A 12,951-nucleotide genomic window follows, 5' to 3' on the forward strand; every position below is an offset into this window, starting at 1 on the left:
ATACAAGAATATTAAATGCATTTAGATGCTCCTTCAATTAGCTGTCTGAGCAAAAAATTTAACCTTACTTAATAGAAAAACTATCACAGAAAAAGCTAATGTGAATAACTCAGCAAAATCTGAAAACTTTATTTTCTTACATGCATTTATACTCATTCTGTAATAAGGAAACACTCACTCTAAATCAGAGTGGCATTCATCTCAGTGATTTTATAACGTAGAGCATTTCTTACAAAGCATACCATATTTTTTAAACAATAGCTTTCACTGTTAATGAATGCAATAGGAATGGTATATACACAAGAATGATTTATGAAATTTTTCATGTACTTGGTACAACTGTAACAGATAAAAGTGAGAACTACTTTGGGATATTTATCTCCTCTCAGCATGCAGAGCAATGAATAGTCTGAAAGCAGGAAAGTCAAGGAGTGGAATACAGTGGTACAGAAAAGAAATGATACAGGAATTAGACACCAAAGATTTTTCACTGAGGTCAAATCTTCAATTAAATATCCAGAACAGTAATAGAAAAAGTCAATGACGGCAAAATCCTCTGATACCATGCAAATGACAGATTTTCATGAATATGTTATGCTGGATTTCTGTAACAACTACCTGATGAGGTAGTTATGAGATCCAGTGCTCATGTACCAAGAATTAATATACAACAAACGCTTCAGGAGTAACTCAACAAATCAAACTAAGAAGCAGAAAGCAACTCTGGGAAATGAAGATGTAGAAAATCATGAACAAAAGAATTCCAAGTGATGAACAGAAAGCTGGTAAGATACAGGTCTTAATGAGAAGATTAGAAAGAAAAAAAAACTGTGTAAAACAGATATGGGTGCTATGTACCAGTGCTATTTTACCATGAAAAAATGCATGATATGCATGGATATAAGTACAGAGCTTTATGCATTGCTGCAGCCATGAATACCACACAGCCAGAACTTGCAGAAGAAGTTAAACATTAGTAAGCACTCTGTGAATGCACATTGCACGTCACCGAGTGAAATCCTCTCCTTCTGGGTTAATAAGTTCAAGACACACATACTTACTCTAAAGATACAGGGGATATCTTTCCGATTTGCATGGATGACATCCGAAGCCAAGACAGAACTCACTGAGAATTCTTCATCCCTTGTGGAGACCATAAACATTATTGCAAAAGAGTTAAACAGAGTCAAATCTGTGTATTCGTTGCTGCTGTGTGCTGTTTTTTGAACTTAATTTCCACAGTACCAATAATCTTGATTTGCTAATTTTTTTCTTTTTTCTTTTGCTAAGGCACAAGAAGACAGTACTGAGATCTAACTTTTAAAGTCATTTCAACTTTTCTGGTTCTCTGCAGATGAAACACATACATGCTTTGCTACTAATTCCTGGTATATGCCGAAAGAAAAAAAATCTACTCCAGATACTTGTTTTTATGTCTGTTTAAATTTAAAACTTTTCAAAAATCAAACTACAAAGAAGACACTGAAGTAAGAACATCCTTCCAAGTATTTCATAAAAATCCAAACACCCTAGAAGTTTTAATGTATTCAATTATAGCTTACATGTCCTCTCAACCCTCAGTGACATCAGTAGCACTTCAATAATGCTGAAGATGAACAAGGTACAAATCCTTCTGCATAAAAAGTTATACTAATTTTAACCACAAAGATCAATTTATCTTCAAAAACTCTATCCAACCTGAAAAGAATATAATTATCTTCTTTATGCATTCCAGATCTTCTACACAGCTCAGGAGATGAAATGTAGTACATGAAGTTAGTAATGAAGGCTGAATTGCCACCCCCCACTCCCATGGCAAGCTCCAACTCAGCACCAAAAAGCTTACCTCATGTCTATGACCTGACTCACTACCACACTTGGCTGGGATGCTTTTCCTTCTGCTATGTCATACAGGAAGAGTTTAAAATCACAGATTACTGCCAGCGCTCTCTGCCAACCTTTCTTTACACCAGCTGGTTTTGGTACCTATAGCAAAATAAATTCTGATCACCTCTCTGTAACTTTGTGTGCAAAGATTAAACTTACAGTACAAAAATCACAGGATCATAGGTTGGAAGGGACCTTAAAAACCATTGATGTCCAAGCCCCTCCTGTAGACAGGGTTGTCAACCTCCAGAACAGGCTGTCCAGAGCCCTGTCCAACCTGGCCTTAAATGCCTCCTCAAAAATTGCAATTCAATAATTAATAGTTTCACTCCAGAAAGCAAAAAAATTTAACTTAAGTGCCCAAGTGCAGCCACCTGATACTTACTCGGACATGTCCTTCGTAAGCTGTTCCTATACCTTTCTGAGGATCTATTCCCAAAGGGCCCTTAGTCTGTTCAGGAGGGATTGGACACACTGCAGGGGCCTTGTCTGCACAGGTCACATGGCAGGAGAATCCACACACTTGTGAAGAGGAAAAGGAACAAATGGGTTTAATGGTTATTTCCTGCAATGCAAAAGCTATCATAATGATGACAACATAACACTTTTGGTTTTTTTGCTAACAACCAAGTATTTGTACTGAATTTTGCTACACTGAGACAGAAATGTAAATTCATGCACATGGTCTGATATGATCTGAATTCAGAGCTGTGTAGTTTCAGAGCTGTACGGCTATAGTCTGGTTTCATTCAAGTAAGAAAAATTAGAAGTTCATATTGAAATAATTTCCCTATGATTTTTTTTCCAGGCCCATCTCTACTAGTAAACAAAAAGCTGGCAACTCTACTAAGTGATGTATGTTATTCTGTGAATATACAAGCCTAGTGCAAATCAGTTCTAGAAAGAAACAAAATTGGTACTAAATAGAAAAACTGCCTTACACAATGACCTCACATAAGCAAGGCTTCTGTCAGCACACTTAACCACTGACTGTGGCCCCGTATTGCTATTTTAAATAAACTCAACTGAACTCTTCTGCCACCAACCAGAATTAGTATTTTACCAGATAACTTGGTAATCTTTTACATGAGATGTTCAAAGTATTTGACTTTCACTATTAGAAGATGGCAGCATATGTATATATTCTGTTATTCATAATGTGAATAGAAGACACCTGCACTCCTGCACCACAACATTCATTGAACAATCTGCATCTGTATGAATTTCAGTTCCCATTTCCTGCCTTACTTACCTTCACAAGTGCAGCCCTGTCTTATTAAACCAACCATCAGAGATGTGCATTGATTGCATTTTGTTGGAGTATTAAACGATTTCACTACAAACTGGTGGGCTTTAGGCTGTGAAAAAAGCAGAAAAGGATGTTAGTACCTGCAGTGCTTCTGAAGAATAGTTATTTTTTCACAGACATAAAGGTGTTTGCTGAAGTGAGATCTAAGCTCATAGCACAGGCTGCAAATACCAATTATCAAGGCTTGTTACTAATAACTTACCATCCTCTGTAAACAAAGCCATTGAAAACAGACATTCTGGATGAGGTATGTAATGGTCCCAAATAAGAGAATAGTGCAGGTTACCTTAATAGGGAGGTATTTCCCTTGGAAATCTTTTTTCCTTTCATATTCTGGTTCATTTATGTCTTTCTGAAGTTCAAACTCATAACCAAATACATTAACATATTGATAATTAATATCAATGTGCAATATAATCAAATGTAATAATCAAATGGCTGTGTGCTGTTAGGCTGGAATGCCTACTGTAACTCATCAACACTACATAACGTAAGAATTGTGCTGTTAAATTTTAGAAAGCAATCAGCTTCTGCACTAAGAGAGCTCTCTCGAGACCCCTGAAGCTGTGGCCCAGGGGTGATATTTTTTCCCTTACAATACAGAACTCACAGACACATGACTGAATACCTTTGGTGCAGAGAGTCCCGATCCAATATATGCTGTCCGCATGGTTGGTGTGTGAATTGACCGAGGAGGATGATCTGTAACCTGGATTAGTCCCCAAAAGATCAAAATGACATCAAATACACACTATCAAAGACTGCTTGAATAAAATAAAAATATTACAATCTGCCATCCGCTCCATCCCGATACACAAGCAAAGAAACCAAACTGACTAACAAAGTATGGACACAGGAATACACATCTTATCATTAAAAAGATGTGTGATTTTCATTTCTTAAATGTCTAAAATTATTTTGCATAATCTCCATTTGATTATTTTCTAACACAAAATAATCAGCAAATGTAATCTTTTAAGAGGGAAAGGGGATACTTGCCAATATTTTGTACTGGTAAGACTTTCAGCAAGGCTCCATAACATGCCCTTATGAAATGCAATACAACATTAACTTTGCACCAATATTTTTAAAATATTCATAGCTAATAATACACTATGAAGAGAGACTGTATCTAGTAACTGATTTTGCAGTCCCCATCCTCAATCAACTAACCAGATGTATAAGGTCCCCTACATACAGCTCACTGCTCATGCAGCAGAAGGCTGTTTACAAGGTCCCATACAGTCTCTGCAAAATGATGAGTTTAGTTCTAAACAAAAAGACTTGCTAGAGCAATTTTTATATGAGTACTCCTTAAACAAAAAGTCAACTTCCAGTACCTCGATTGGTTCAATTTCACTAGCTGTAGAAGGAGACCTTGATCTTGAATGGAGGTGAGACTTGCTATCTTCATCCCGTGATGGCGTATTGGATAACGTGAAGTTCTCAACTGAATCAATCTAGGAGAATAATTCCAGAAAAAAAAAAATAATCAAAGGCATCACTAAAACAGAATTCTTGACTCTTACCAAAATAAGATAAGGAAGCAGTAGAATTCCTAAGAGAGAACTGAGAGAGAAAAATTCAGTTTTAAGCGACTTCTTAATCAAGCTACAAAATTACAACAAAAATTACTAACTATGAATACATTATGGCTTTGGATGAAAGGTGAACACATGCATAAGATCTGCTAGTTCAAGGGCCTGAAAAATACTCAAGCAGATTTCTAATTCAGCGCTTTTAAAGAATATTTCCTAATTGCAACTCTTTTTTGTCAATCAGTAAGAGAGATCTGTTAGGAACGAATTCCCATATAGCCTATGAAAATCACTGCAACCGTATTTAGAATAAAATTAGAAGAAAAAGTAGAGCAAATAATGCATCTCCTTAAATCAGTGCTTCACGGAGAATTGAGGTTTTTTGTACTCCATCTGAACTACAAAAAAAGGAAAATAACTATTAGGAATATAGTTTCTCCAGTGGGCTGTTTTCCTAGACTTTGATATACAATGAAACTAAGCCAAACACAGAATTATACTGACAGCGTAGTATGCATGTTCCTCTGAAAGTAATGCCTCTTATTTATTTCCATGGAAGCCACAACAAAGAGCACAATAATGCAGTTTGATAGAGCACATGCTCAGCTACAAAAGACTCTTTTTCAGCAGTCAGCACCACCAGCTCTGCATTTTCACCAGCAATGCACAAGACTCTGCATGCTGTGCTTGTAAAAATCTGCATTAGCAGAGGTGACCTCTACTGTCACTGCCACCACCATCCACAGCCTCACCGTGCTCACATCCATTGTTGGGTCTCCATAAACATTCAGCAAGCTTTGATGAATGTCAATGGGCGCCATTTTTTTTCTGCATGATGGAACTCAAGGACACCCCTTTGCTCCATGCACACTTCCATGTCAGATGCCAATTTGTTACGCTGCCCCTCTGCTGCCATCTGTTGCTCAGCAACAAAATGTAATGGAATATTGGTGGGAAGGTTCAACTTCTGTTACCATCCCACCAACATCTGCCTCTGACGTGGTAGGCCAACATAATAAAATAGGAGACATTACTTTTGGAGCAGCCCTCATATGAGTATGATTTGATGTCCTATAAAACAACTTTAGAATATTTAAGAGAATGCAAAATTCTTCATTGAAAATATGACATCTCCACATCAAAGTTTTCTTTGTTAATTTCAATGTTATGATTAAAGTGAAATGAGGATGCTTTTCTCTCCTACTAATAAAACTAAAAGCTGGAGGCCTACAGATGGCTCCACTACCTGTTGGGCTTTTCTGAAGCAACATTATCAACTGTTAATCATTGCTAAGGATTTGGCTACTTTGTGCACAAAATAAAATCTGCAGCAACTTTTACAGATATATTTGAATATTCCAATTATTTTTTTTCCTCATTTGTCACTGACATCACAATAGGAATTCCAAAAACTGTACTGCTTTGTGTGTATAAAACATAATGCCAAGCCAATCTTATACATGCATACGCTGTTCTCAAGAAATTAACCATGGTAGTGAACAGGTGCAGATGAAGCTCTCTTGTTTGTTTTTGTTTTTCTGTTTATTTTTCAATTGTAGTGAGTTAAGTTTAATGGCTTCTTTGCCATAGCCTTCAAAAAAAAAAAAAAAAAGGCTCATCAGCTTAATCAACACAGGCATACTAAGATGCATCTTCCCTCTGTAGTGAGAACAGACTTTCTCACCATGCAGTAAACCTGTTTTCCACACACAGATCATGTATCTCAAGCACTGAGGCAAAAAATAGCAGTAAAGCAAACATTCTGAACACTGATTTATCGGAAGCAAATTATAATTGGAAGCTTTACCCAGCATCAGAAGCACTTATGAATCCTTAGACAAATTGAGTTAAGTTTTTTAAACTTTTTATTTTAAATAAATAAATAAAGCCTAAAGATGTGATAACGTGACATGTAAACTGTCTAACCTCAAAAAATCTAGCTACTTCTTAACAGCCTTATTTAAAAAACAAACCCAGTGAGTAACCACTGGAAAATTTTTCATAGCAGAAGCAGATGTTCCTTGTCTTCTGTAAGTTAAGTCCAGAGATCATCTCTATAATTGCATAAACATTTCCACATACTCAGAAGGTCCTCCCTTCAAAGTAGCATCTGCATACCAAACAATTTTCGCAGTGTCTGTTAAAAACTTTGGTACCAGGATAATAATAAATGATGGAACTATTCTGGAATGTCCTACAAAGCCTTTGTGGAGCAAAATCAACTGCTGAACTAGTTACAAATCTATTTTTACTTAGCTTATGAACATAAAAACCCACGAAACAGACAGAACCTGATCTACTATTACTGAGTTTGAAGGGAATTTAACCACCAACTTCACTGTAGAAACAGAGCCATAAGCTGTAATGCTGCAGTAATCTTCAGGTTCTTTACTTCAAGGAGAAGAAAGTTACAGAAGCAACTGAACTCAATTTAAGTGGCTCATATTAACATCACTAAAATTAGTTTTAAACCAAGATTAGGAAAACAACATTTCAGATCAAACTGTAATAGCCTTGTTGGCTTCCACCACTCTGTGTTTGGTGGTCTACACAATGTCACCTGTGAAGGCCTGAGCCAAAGTTGACTACTGTGCAAACATATCTGAACTGGAGCCACAGTAGGCAAAAGCAAGCAGTTACTGTAAGCTTGCCCTGAACACAGAGATGTGTGCTTTGATTTACATATTTAAGGTAACTATTGGAGCTGTGTGTATCATGGTTTATTGAAAATTCATTATAAATGCTGTCTATACTTTCCTGTTCCTATTATCTTCTATACAAAAAAGAATCAAAAGAAGCAATGTGAGTTCGAAATGTGCACAGCATACCTAGTACCAAAGCAGTCTGACAAGGCATGGATAACACCAGGTTTTGAATTCCACTTTGCTTTGTGAAACACCATAGCTTAGCAGACTATAACACATACAACTCTGCTTTCCTTGTATGAATTTGTCCTGTCCTCTTCAACACTCAGTTTCCCTCTTGCTATTTATCTCTGTGCTATTTTCAATCACTTGCTATGATACGCCTCCAGAATGCCAAAATTTATCTTCTGTAGGAAACTCTTACACACACCCTCTTCAAACAGGCCCTCATTTGGCATGTTCTCATCCTGCTTATTTAACATCTCTCATCCTGCAGCAACCTGAACAGCTCTCACAATGAACTTCCACACTGAGATGAAAAAGTAGACAAAGCTACAATGATATTCCGCACATGGAAGTATTACCAAAACAAATTATCCAAAAGCTTTTAGTCCAGGGCTGTAAAACAACAAAAAGCACAGCAGCAGCAGCAACAGCAGCAAAGAGCAGCAGCAGCAGCACAAGACATGCAGACGATCCATACATTAAACGAAGGCATGTGCATGACAGGCAAAAATAAAGGGCCACACAGAGTAAGACAGCCTCTTACACGTCTGCCTTTGTTAGCTGGAATACAGGAAGGAGAGCGCTTTAACAAAGAAAGGAGGAGAATATGTTACAAAACCAAACAGTGACACGGAAATCAGCTCAGTATTCATTGCTGTATGTTTGCAGGTGTAGTTTTTAGACACACACAGACATGTTCATTTTTAAAAGTATTTTCAAAACAGTATTCTGGGGCAACAAGCAGAAAGAAACATCACAGAAAGGAACAGTTATTTTAAAGTTTACATCTTTACACTGGACAGTAACGGTGAAACTGTAGGCTACGTTACACCAAAGCAGCAAAACCTGCAGTCAGTATATCTCTGTGTTCTGAACTAGATGAATAAGGCAATCTCCTGGAGGAGCAATATAGCCAATTTAAAGTATCATTAAGGATTACTCTAAACTTCATTACGAATGTGCAGGTACAGTCAGAGCACTCTACTGTACTGACTATTTAAAAATGAAAATTGAGAACATGACTTATTCTGCTGTCTAAGATATGTTTAGTTTAACTAAAATCCCACAGGATGATTTAAGAAAGTTATTTTTAATTCATAATGTGTTACAACAGGAAAAAATAATCTTTTACAGCAAGTGAAAAAAATTTTGCCAAGGGTAACTGGAATTCCATTTTACCATAAGTAAATAATCACTGACTCAACTTTAAACAAAACAACTTGATTGCTTCCATTAGCTGGTGAGACACACAAAGATCAACCTTTACAAAAAATAAAACAAGCTCAAAACCCACTGCTCAGCAGTGCCATTATCAGCCACTTCCAGGGAACACAGCAGACTTCAGACCTACGTGACGCTACCAACAGCCTGCGATGCACAAGGCAACAAAGATGAAGATTTGGAAGAAAGTACAGCAGAGTCACTGAGGGTGACTGCCCTCCCACCAAAATCTGAAACCTCAGACAGCGAAACCTATTCCTGCTCCTCTTCACACTCTCCCATGCACACAGCAGAAACAAGGATCATTTCTGGACACATTTGCTTCTGCAACCATGAAGATTTCAGCACTAGTTTTGTAGATCTGATCAAGGATTGAGGATTTAAGGAGGAACAGCTGGAACAGCAGCGACTGTTACTCGGAGTACTGAGCTACTCGTTTTCTTGCTCGGCATCTGCAGGCCACAGCCAGTGAGATATCTATTTTTTAATTCTCTCTAGAGAAAACGCACAGCTATTGTTTTCCTCACTGAGGCAATTAGCATTTACTGCAATCATTCTCAGGGATAAACAAATACACTATTTGGAAGGCAGACACAGAATATGATACCTACCCAATAAATGTCAAATACAACCAGCAAGTCAAAATCAGCACTGCTTACAACCTGTCATTTTGTAATGAAGCACAGAGGGTGGAGATTCATTTTAGGCCATTGATAATATTTACTTTGGGACGCTGATGACAGAAGAGACTTTCTTGAAAACCATCCTATATTGAGTCTAACCTAAGGACTTCTAATACTTCCCTGGACTTAATTTAAGGAGCCCGTCCACTTTTCAGATATGACTGAGCATAGGTTTAGCTCTCCTTGAGATGCTACAGGAAACATTCAAGGTAACTACAATCAAAAAGAGACACTGAAAAGGGAATGGAGGTCATATCCAGCAAATACTCTGCTTTGTTTTTCTTTCATCTGGGGGGAGAGGAAGAGAGCCCTGATGTGGACAGAGAGAGCAGGAGCCCCTCATTTTAAGTTCAGCCAAATATATGGACACTGAACCTACTTAATTAGCTGAACCATATAAACCACTCATCTTGACAACTGAACTAGGCATTAAGAATCCATGAATGAATCAAATAGTTGTCCAAGTAAAGAAGGATGCAGAATTGACTTTAAACACAACTTAATTACGCTACTTTCCACTACTAACGAGGTCAACAGACATTTCTCTTTCAAAAAAGAAAGTTAACTCAGCAGGCACTGTACTCGTCTGCAAAGCACTTTTCTCATCATTGAACACTCAACTCCCTGGGTCTGGAGTTTCAGCAGATTTGTGACATAGCATTCTGCCCCTCTGTTAGTGAGTTTAGCCCCTCACCAGTGCAATGTACTCCTGCCCAAAGCAATTGAGAAAAAAACAGCTGTTGGATTCAGCTTGAAGATACAGCATTCGAAGTTTGATTCTGTATGCATTACATCATCCAGATGCAACATTATACACATTAATACTTGGAGCTACTCCAAAAGTAAAATCTGGGTACCAAACAAGACTTCATCTGAGTGTGTGCTCCAATGTCTTCATCAATCACTGTAGGAGAGTAATAATACTTCTTTCGGAAGTACCTTGGTATGAAAGAGCCTGCTGACACAAACTAAGCTCCTAATGCTATGGCAACATACAGAACACTTCTTTAACCCAGTAAAGGACATAAAAATTCAGTTATTACACATTTTACAAGACGGGAAACTCTACCCGTCTCAACGAAAAGAGTTCTTTCAGAATTGGTGAAAGGAAATGCAATCAGTAGAACAGATCTGTATACAATACTTGTTACATCATTCACAACAAATATTTCTAGAATAAAATAAATTATACTGCATTCTAATGCAAGTATGATTATTGTACTTTAAATGCTACACACTTTTGTATGTGTATATCAAAAAACACAGATGTACACACACAGTATACAAAGAATGGCAATGGGTGGTTGTCCACAAATGATGTAGAGTATTTAAAGCCTCTGAGCATTTACAATTATGTGCTTATTACTTCAGCCTGGAAGAAATATAATGCAGTCAATTTTCAGCTTGTAATTTAATTTCCTTAGCAAGCAGCTAATCAGGGCAAATTTTTAAACACTGCTGTGATTAAAAATTAGCATCTCAAAAGGCAGTAAAAAGAAATCAATCAAGAAGGTCACTTCAAAGCCGAAATAAAAATTACTTCCTGCAATACAGGCTTAAAAGGAAACATTTCCATTGAAGTGACCAGAAGAGTTTTGGAGACAACTGACAGAACGACAGGAAGCAACAGAACTAAGTGATAGAAGTATGCCAGAAATTTTAGAACCGTTTTCTAAAGTAAAGACCCCAAAGCAGCTTCCTCCCATTAGAAACAACCTTCTTCAATACAGAATTATTCACATAAAGAAAACCATTTAATTCTATCTATATAGACAGGTGTAAGTATTACAGGTATAGCTCTCCACTGCACTTGCAGCATTTTATTTGACTGCATTATTGTTCAAATACCCAAGTCAATCAACTGATCTCTTTTATTGAGGGATTTACTGGTTTGAAAACCAAAGACTTACGTCATCGATAAAATCAATCAATGAGGATGAAGAAGAGGAAAAGGAGTCCTATTTTAATGAAATCAGCAGTAAAGAAAAAAACAAAGGAAGGGAGAGAGACAGAAAAAGAGATGGATGAAGAAAACTTCAGTATAAATAAAAATGCAAAAGTAAACAACTATAAATGACAAATTGCAAAATGTTACCCAAGTTTTCATTAATTGCCTTTCATAGACAATTAATAATCAACACATAAAATCAAATGTTTTTCTTGCATTGACTCAATAAAACAAGATTCCTACATTCCAAGAGGAATTTCATTCTAAAAGTAACTTATAAGGGAAATCATTTAAAAAAGAAATGAAAAAATGCGTTAATTATGAATTATGAGACAACAATGGAATAATGAATACACAATAAAAAGCAACTTAATTTGGGAAGATTAATAGCATCAGGAATGTCTTTTGTAGCTAAATATGATCTTGTACATGTATCAGGAAAAAAACAATCACAGATTTTACAACAAATGTATAACTGTGAAGGTGGTGTGTTGTCCCCACTGAATTTAGTTTGACCAGTATTTCACCCTGGCTGCTTTTCTCTAAAGAAAAACAATGCACTGTTGGCTGTTGATTAAAACAGAGGATAAGAAATGCATTGTGTTGTTTCAATTTTCCACATCCATACTTTCTACCTAAACTGGTCTCTATTCTAAAAGCAACAAAGGAATTAAAGAGATTTATTTTTTAGGAATAAAATTCTGTGGAGAGGAAATGAACAGCAATTATCTGGGTTTTAGAAATCTGTGAATGAAAATGAACAAACAATGAAAACATCCTAATAAATATCAACCACTTCAGTATCAACCACTTCACAGAATGCAATCAAGGATTATTTGCATACTTTCATGTTTACAAAACCAGCATTCACATTACTTAGCATTATTCTGAACACGTACCAAAGTCATTTGAGCACCTTTGCTTTACGTGTTTGCTATGATATCAGAATTTCTGCATTCAGCATTTTAGAGAGAATTCACTATGATTATTAAGCGTTCAAGAGAAGACAGCCAGCACTGCAAATGATGAGCAATATTCACATACTGTTGTATACAAGTAAATACAGGATAATATCATGAAAACAGTAACAAACTCTCAGCAAGCGGGTATTCTGTATAAAACAGCAAGAGTAAAAAGTTTCACTGACAACTGAGAGAGCAAACAGCTTTACACTTACTTCAAATTGATCCAGAGCAGAGGTAGGCGCATTCAAAAATGCCAAGAAAGAATTCTGTGAGTCTTGGTGCTTTACACCTAGAAAACAGCAGCAGGTTTTTAAGCTACAGAAAAGTGACCATTTTATGGAGGACCTTTGCCTTGCCGCATTCTGGGTTTGGGAATCCACCTCAGACAGCTACATTTGTTTAAAGCAATTGTCATGTTTGGTCTGTTTTCCATAGTAAAATCTTTTTTTAATAGATATACACCCACTAAAGCAAGCAACAAATGTTTAATTAGCCTTTTCCAAGCTAGGATGCGTGTGGTGTGAACTGAG

General features: G+C 36.7%; 1 protein-coding gene across 10 annotated transcripts in view; it reads right to left on the minus strand.

Moving 5' to 3' along the window:
* CDC42BPA (CDC42 binding protein kinase alpha) overlaps positions 1-12,951 on the minus strand; it is a 150,709-nt gene that overhangs the window by 27,369 nt on the left and 110,389 nt on the right. For all 10 annotated transcript variants that reach the window (XM_052687179.1, XM_052687223.1, XM_052687214.1 and 7 more), the window contains 7 exons: positions 12,634-12,710; positions 4,537-4,656; positions 3,825-3,905; positions 3,140-3,245; positions 2,273-2,409; positions 1,847-1,986; positions 1,062-1,143 (listed from right to left, as the gene is read on the minus strand). In XM_052687179.1, the coding sequence (XP_052543139.1) occupies positions 1,062-1,143; positions 1,847-1,986; positions 2,273-2,409; positions 3,140-3,245; positions 3,825-3,905; positions 4,537-4,656; positions 12,634-12,710 (743 nt within the window). The remainder of the gene's footprint in view (positions 1-1,061; positions 1,144-1,846; positions 1,987-2,272; positions 2,410-3,139; positions 3,246-3,824; positions 3,906-4,536; positions 4,657-12,633; positions 12,711-12,951) is intronic.

Source organism: Tympanuchus pallidicinctus, unplaced genomic scaffold (genome assembly GCF_026119805.1).
Source record: "Tympanuchus pallidicinctus isolate F22 unplaced genomic scaffold, pur_lepc_1.0 scaffold1, whole genome shotgun sequence".
NCBI classification, from domain to species: Eukaryota; Metazoa; Chordata; class Aves; order Galliformes; family Phasianidae; genus Tympanuchus; species Tympanuchus pallidicinctus.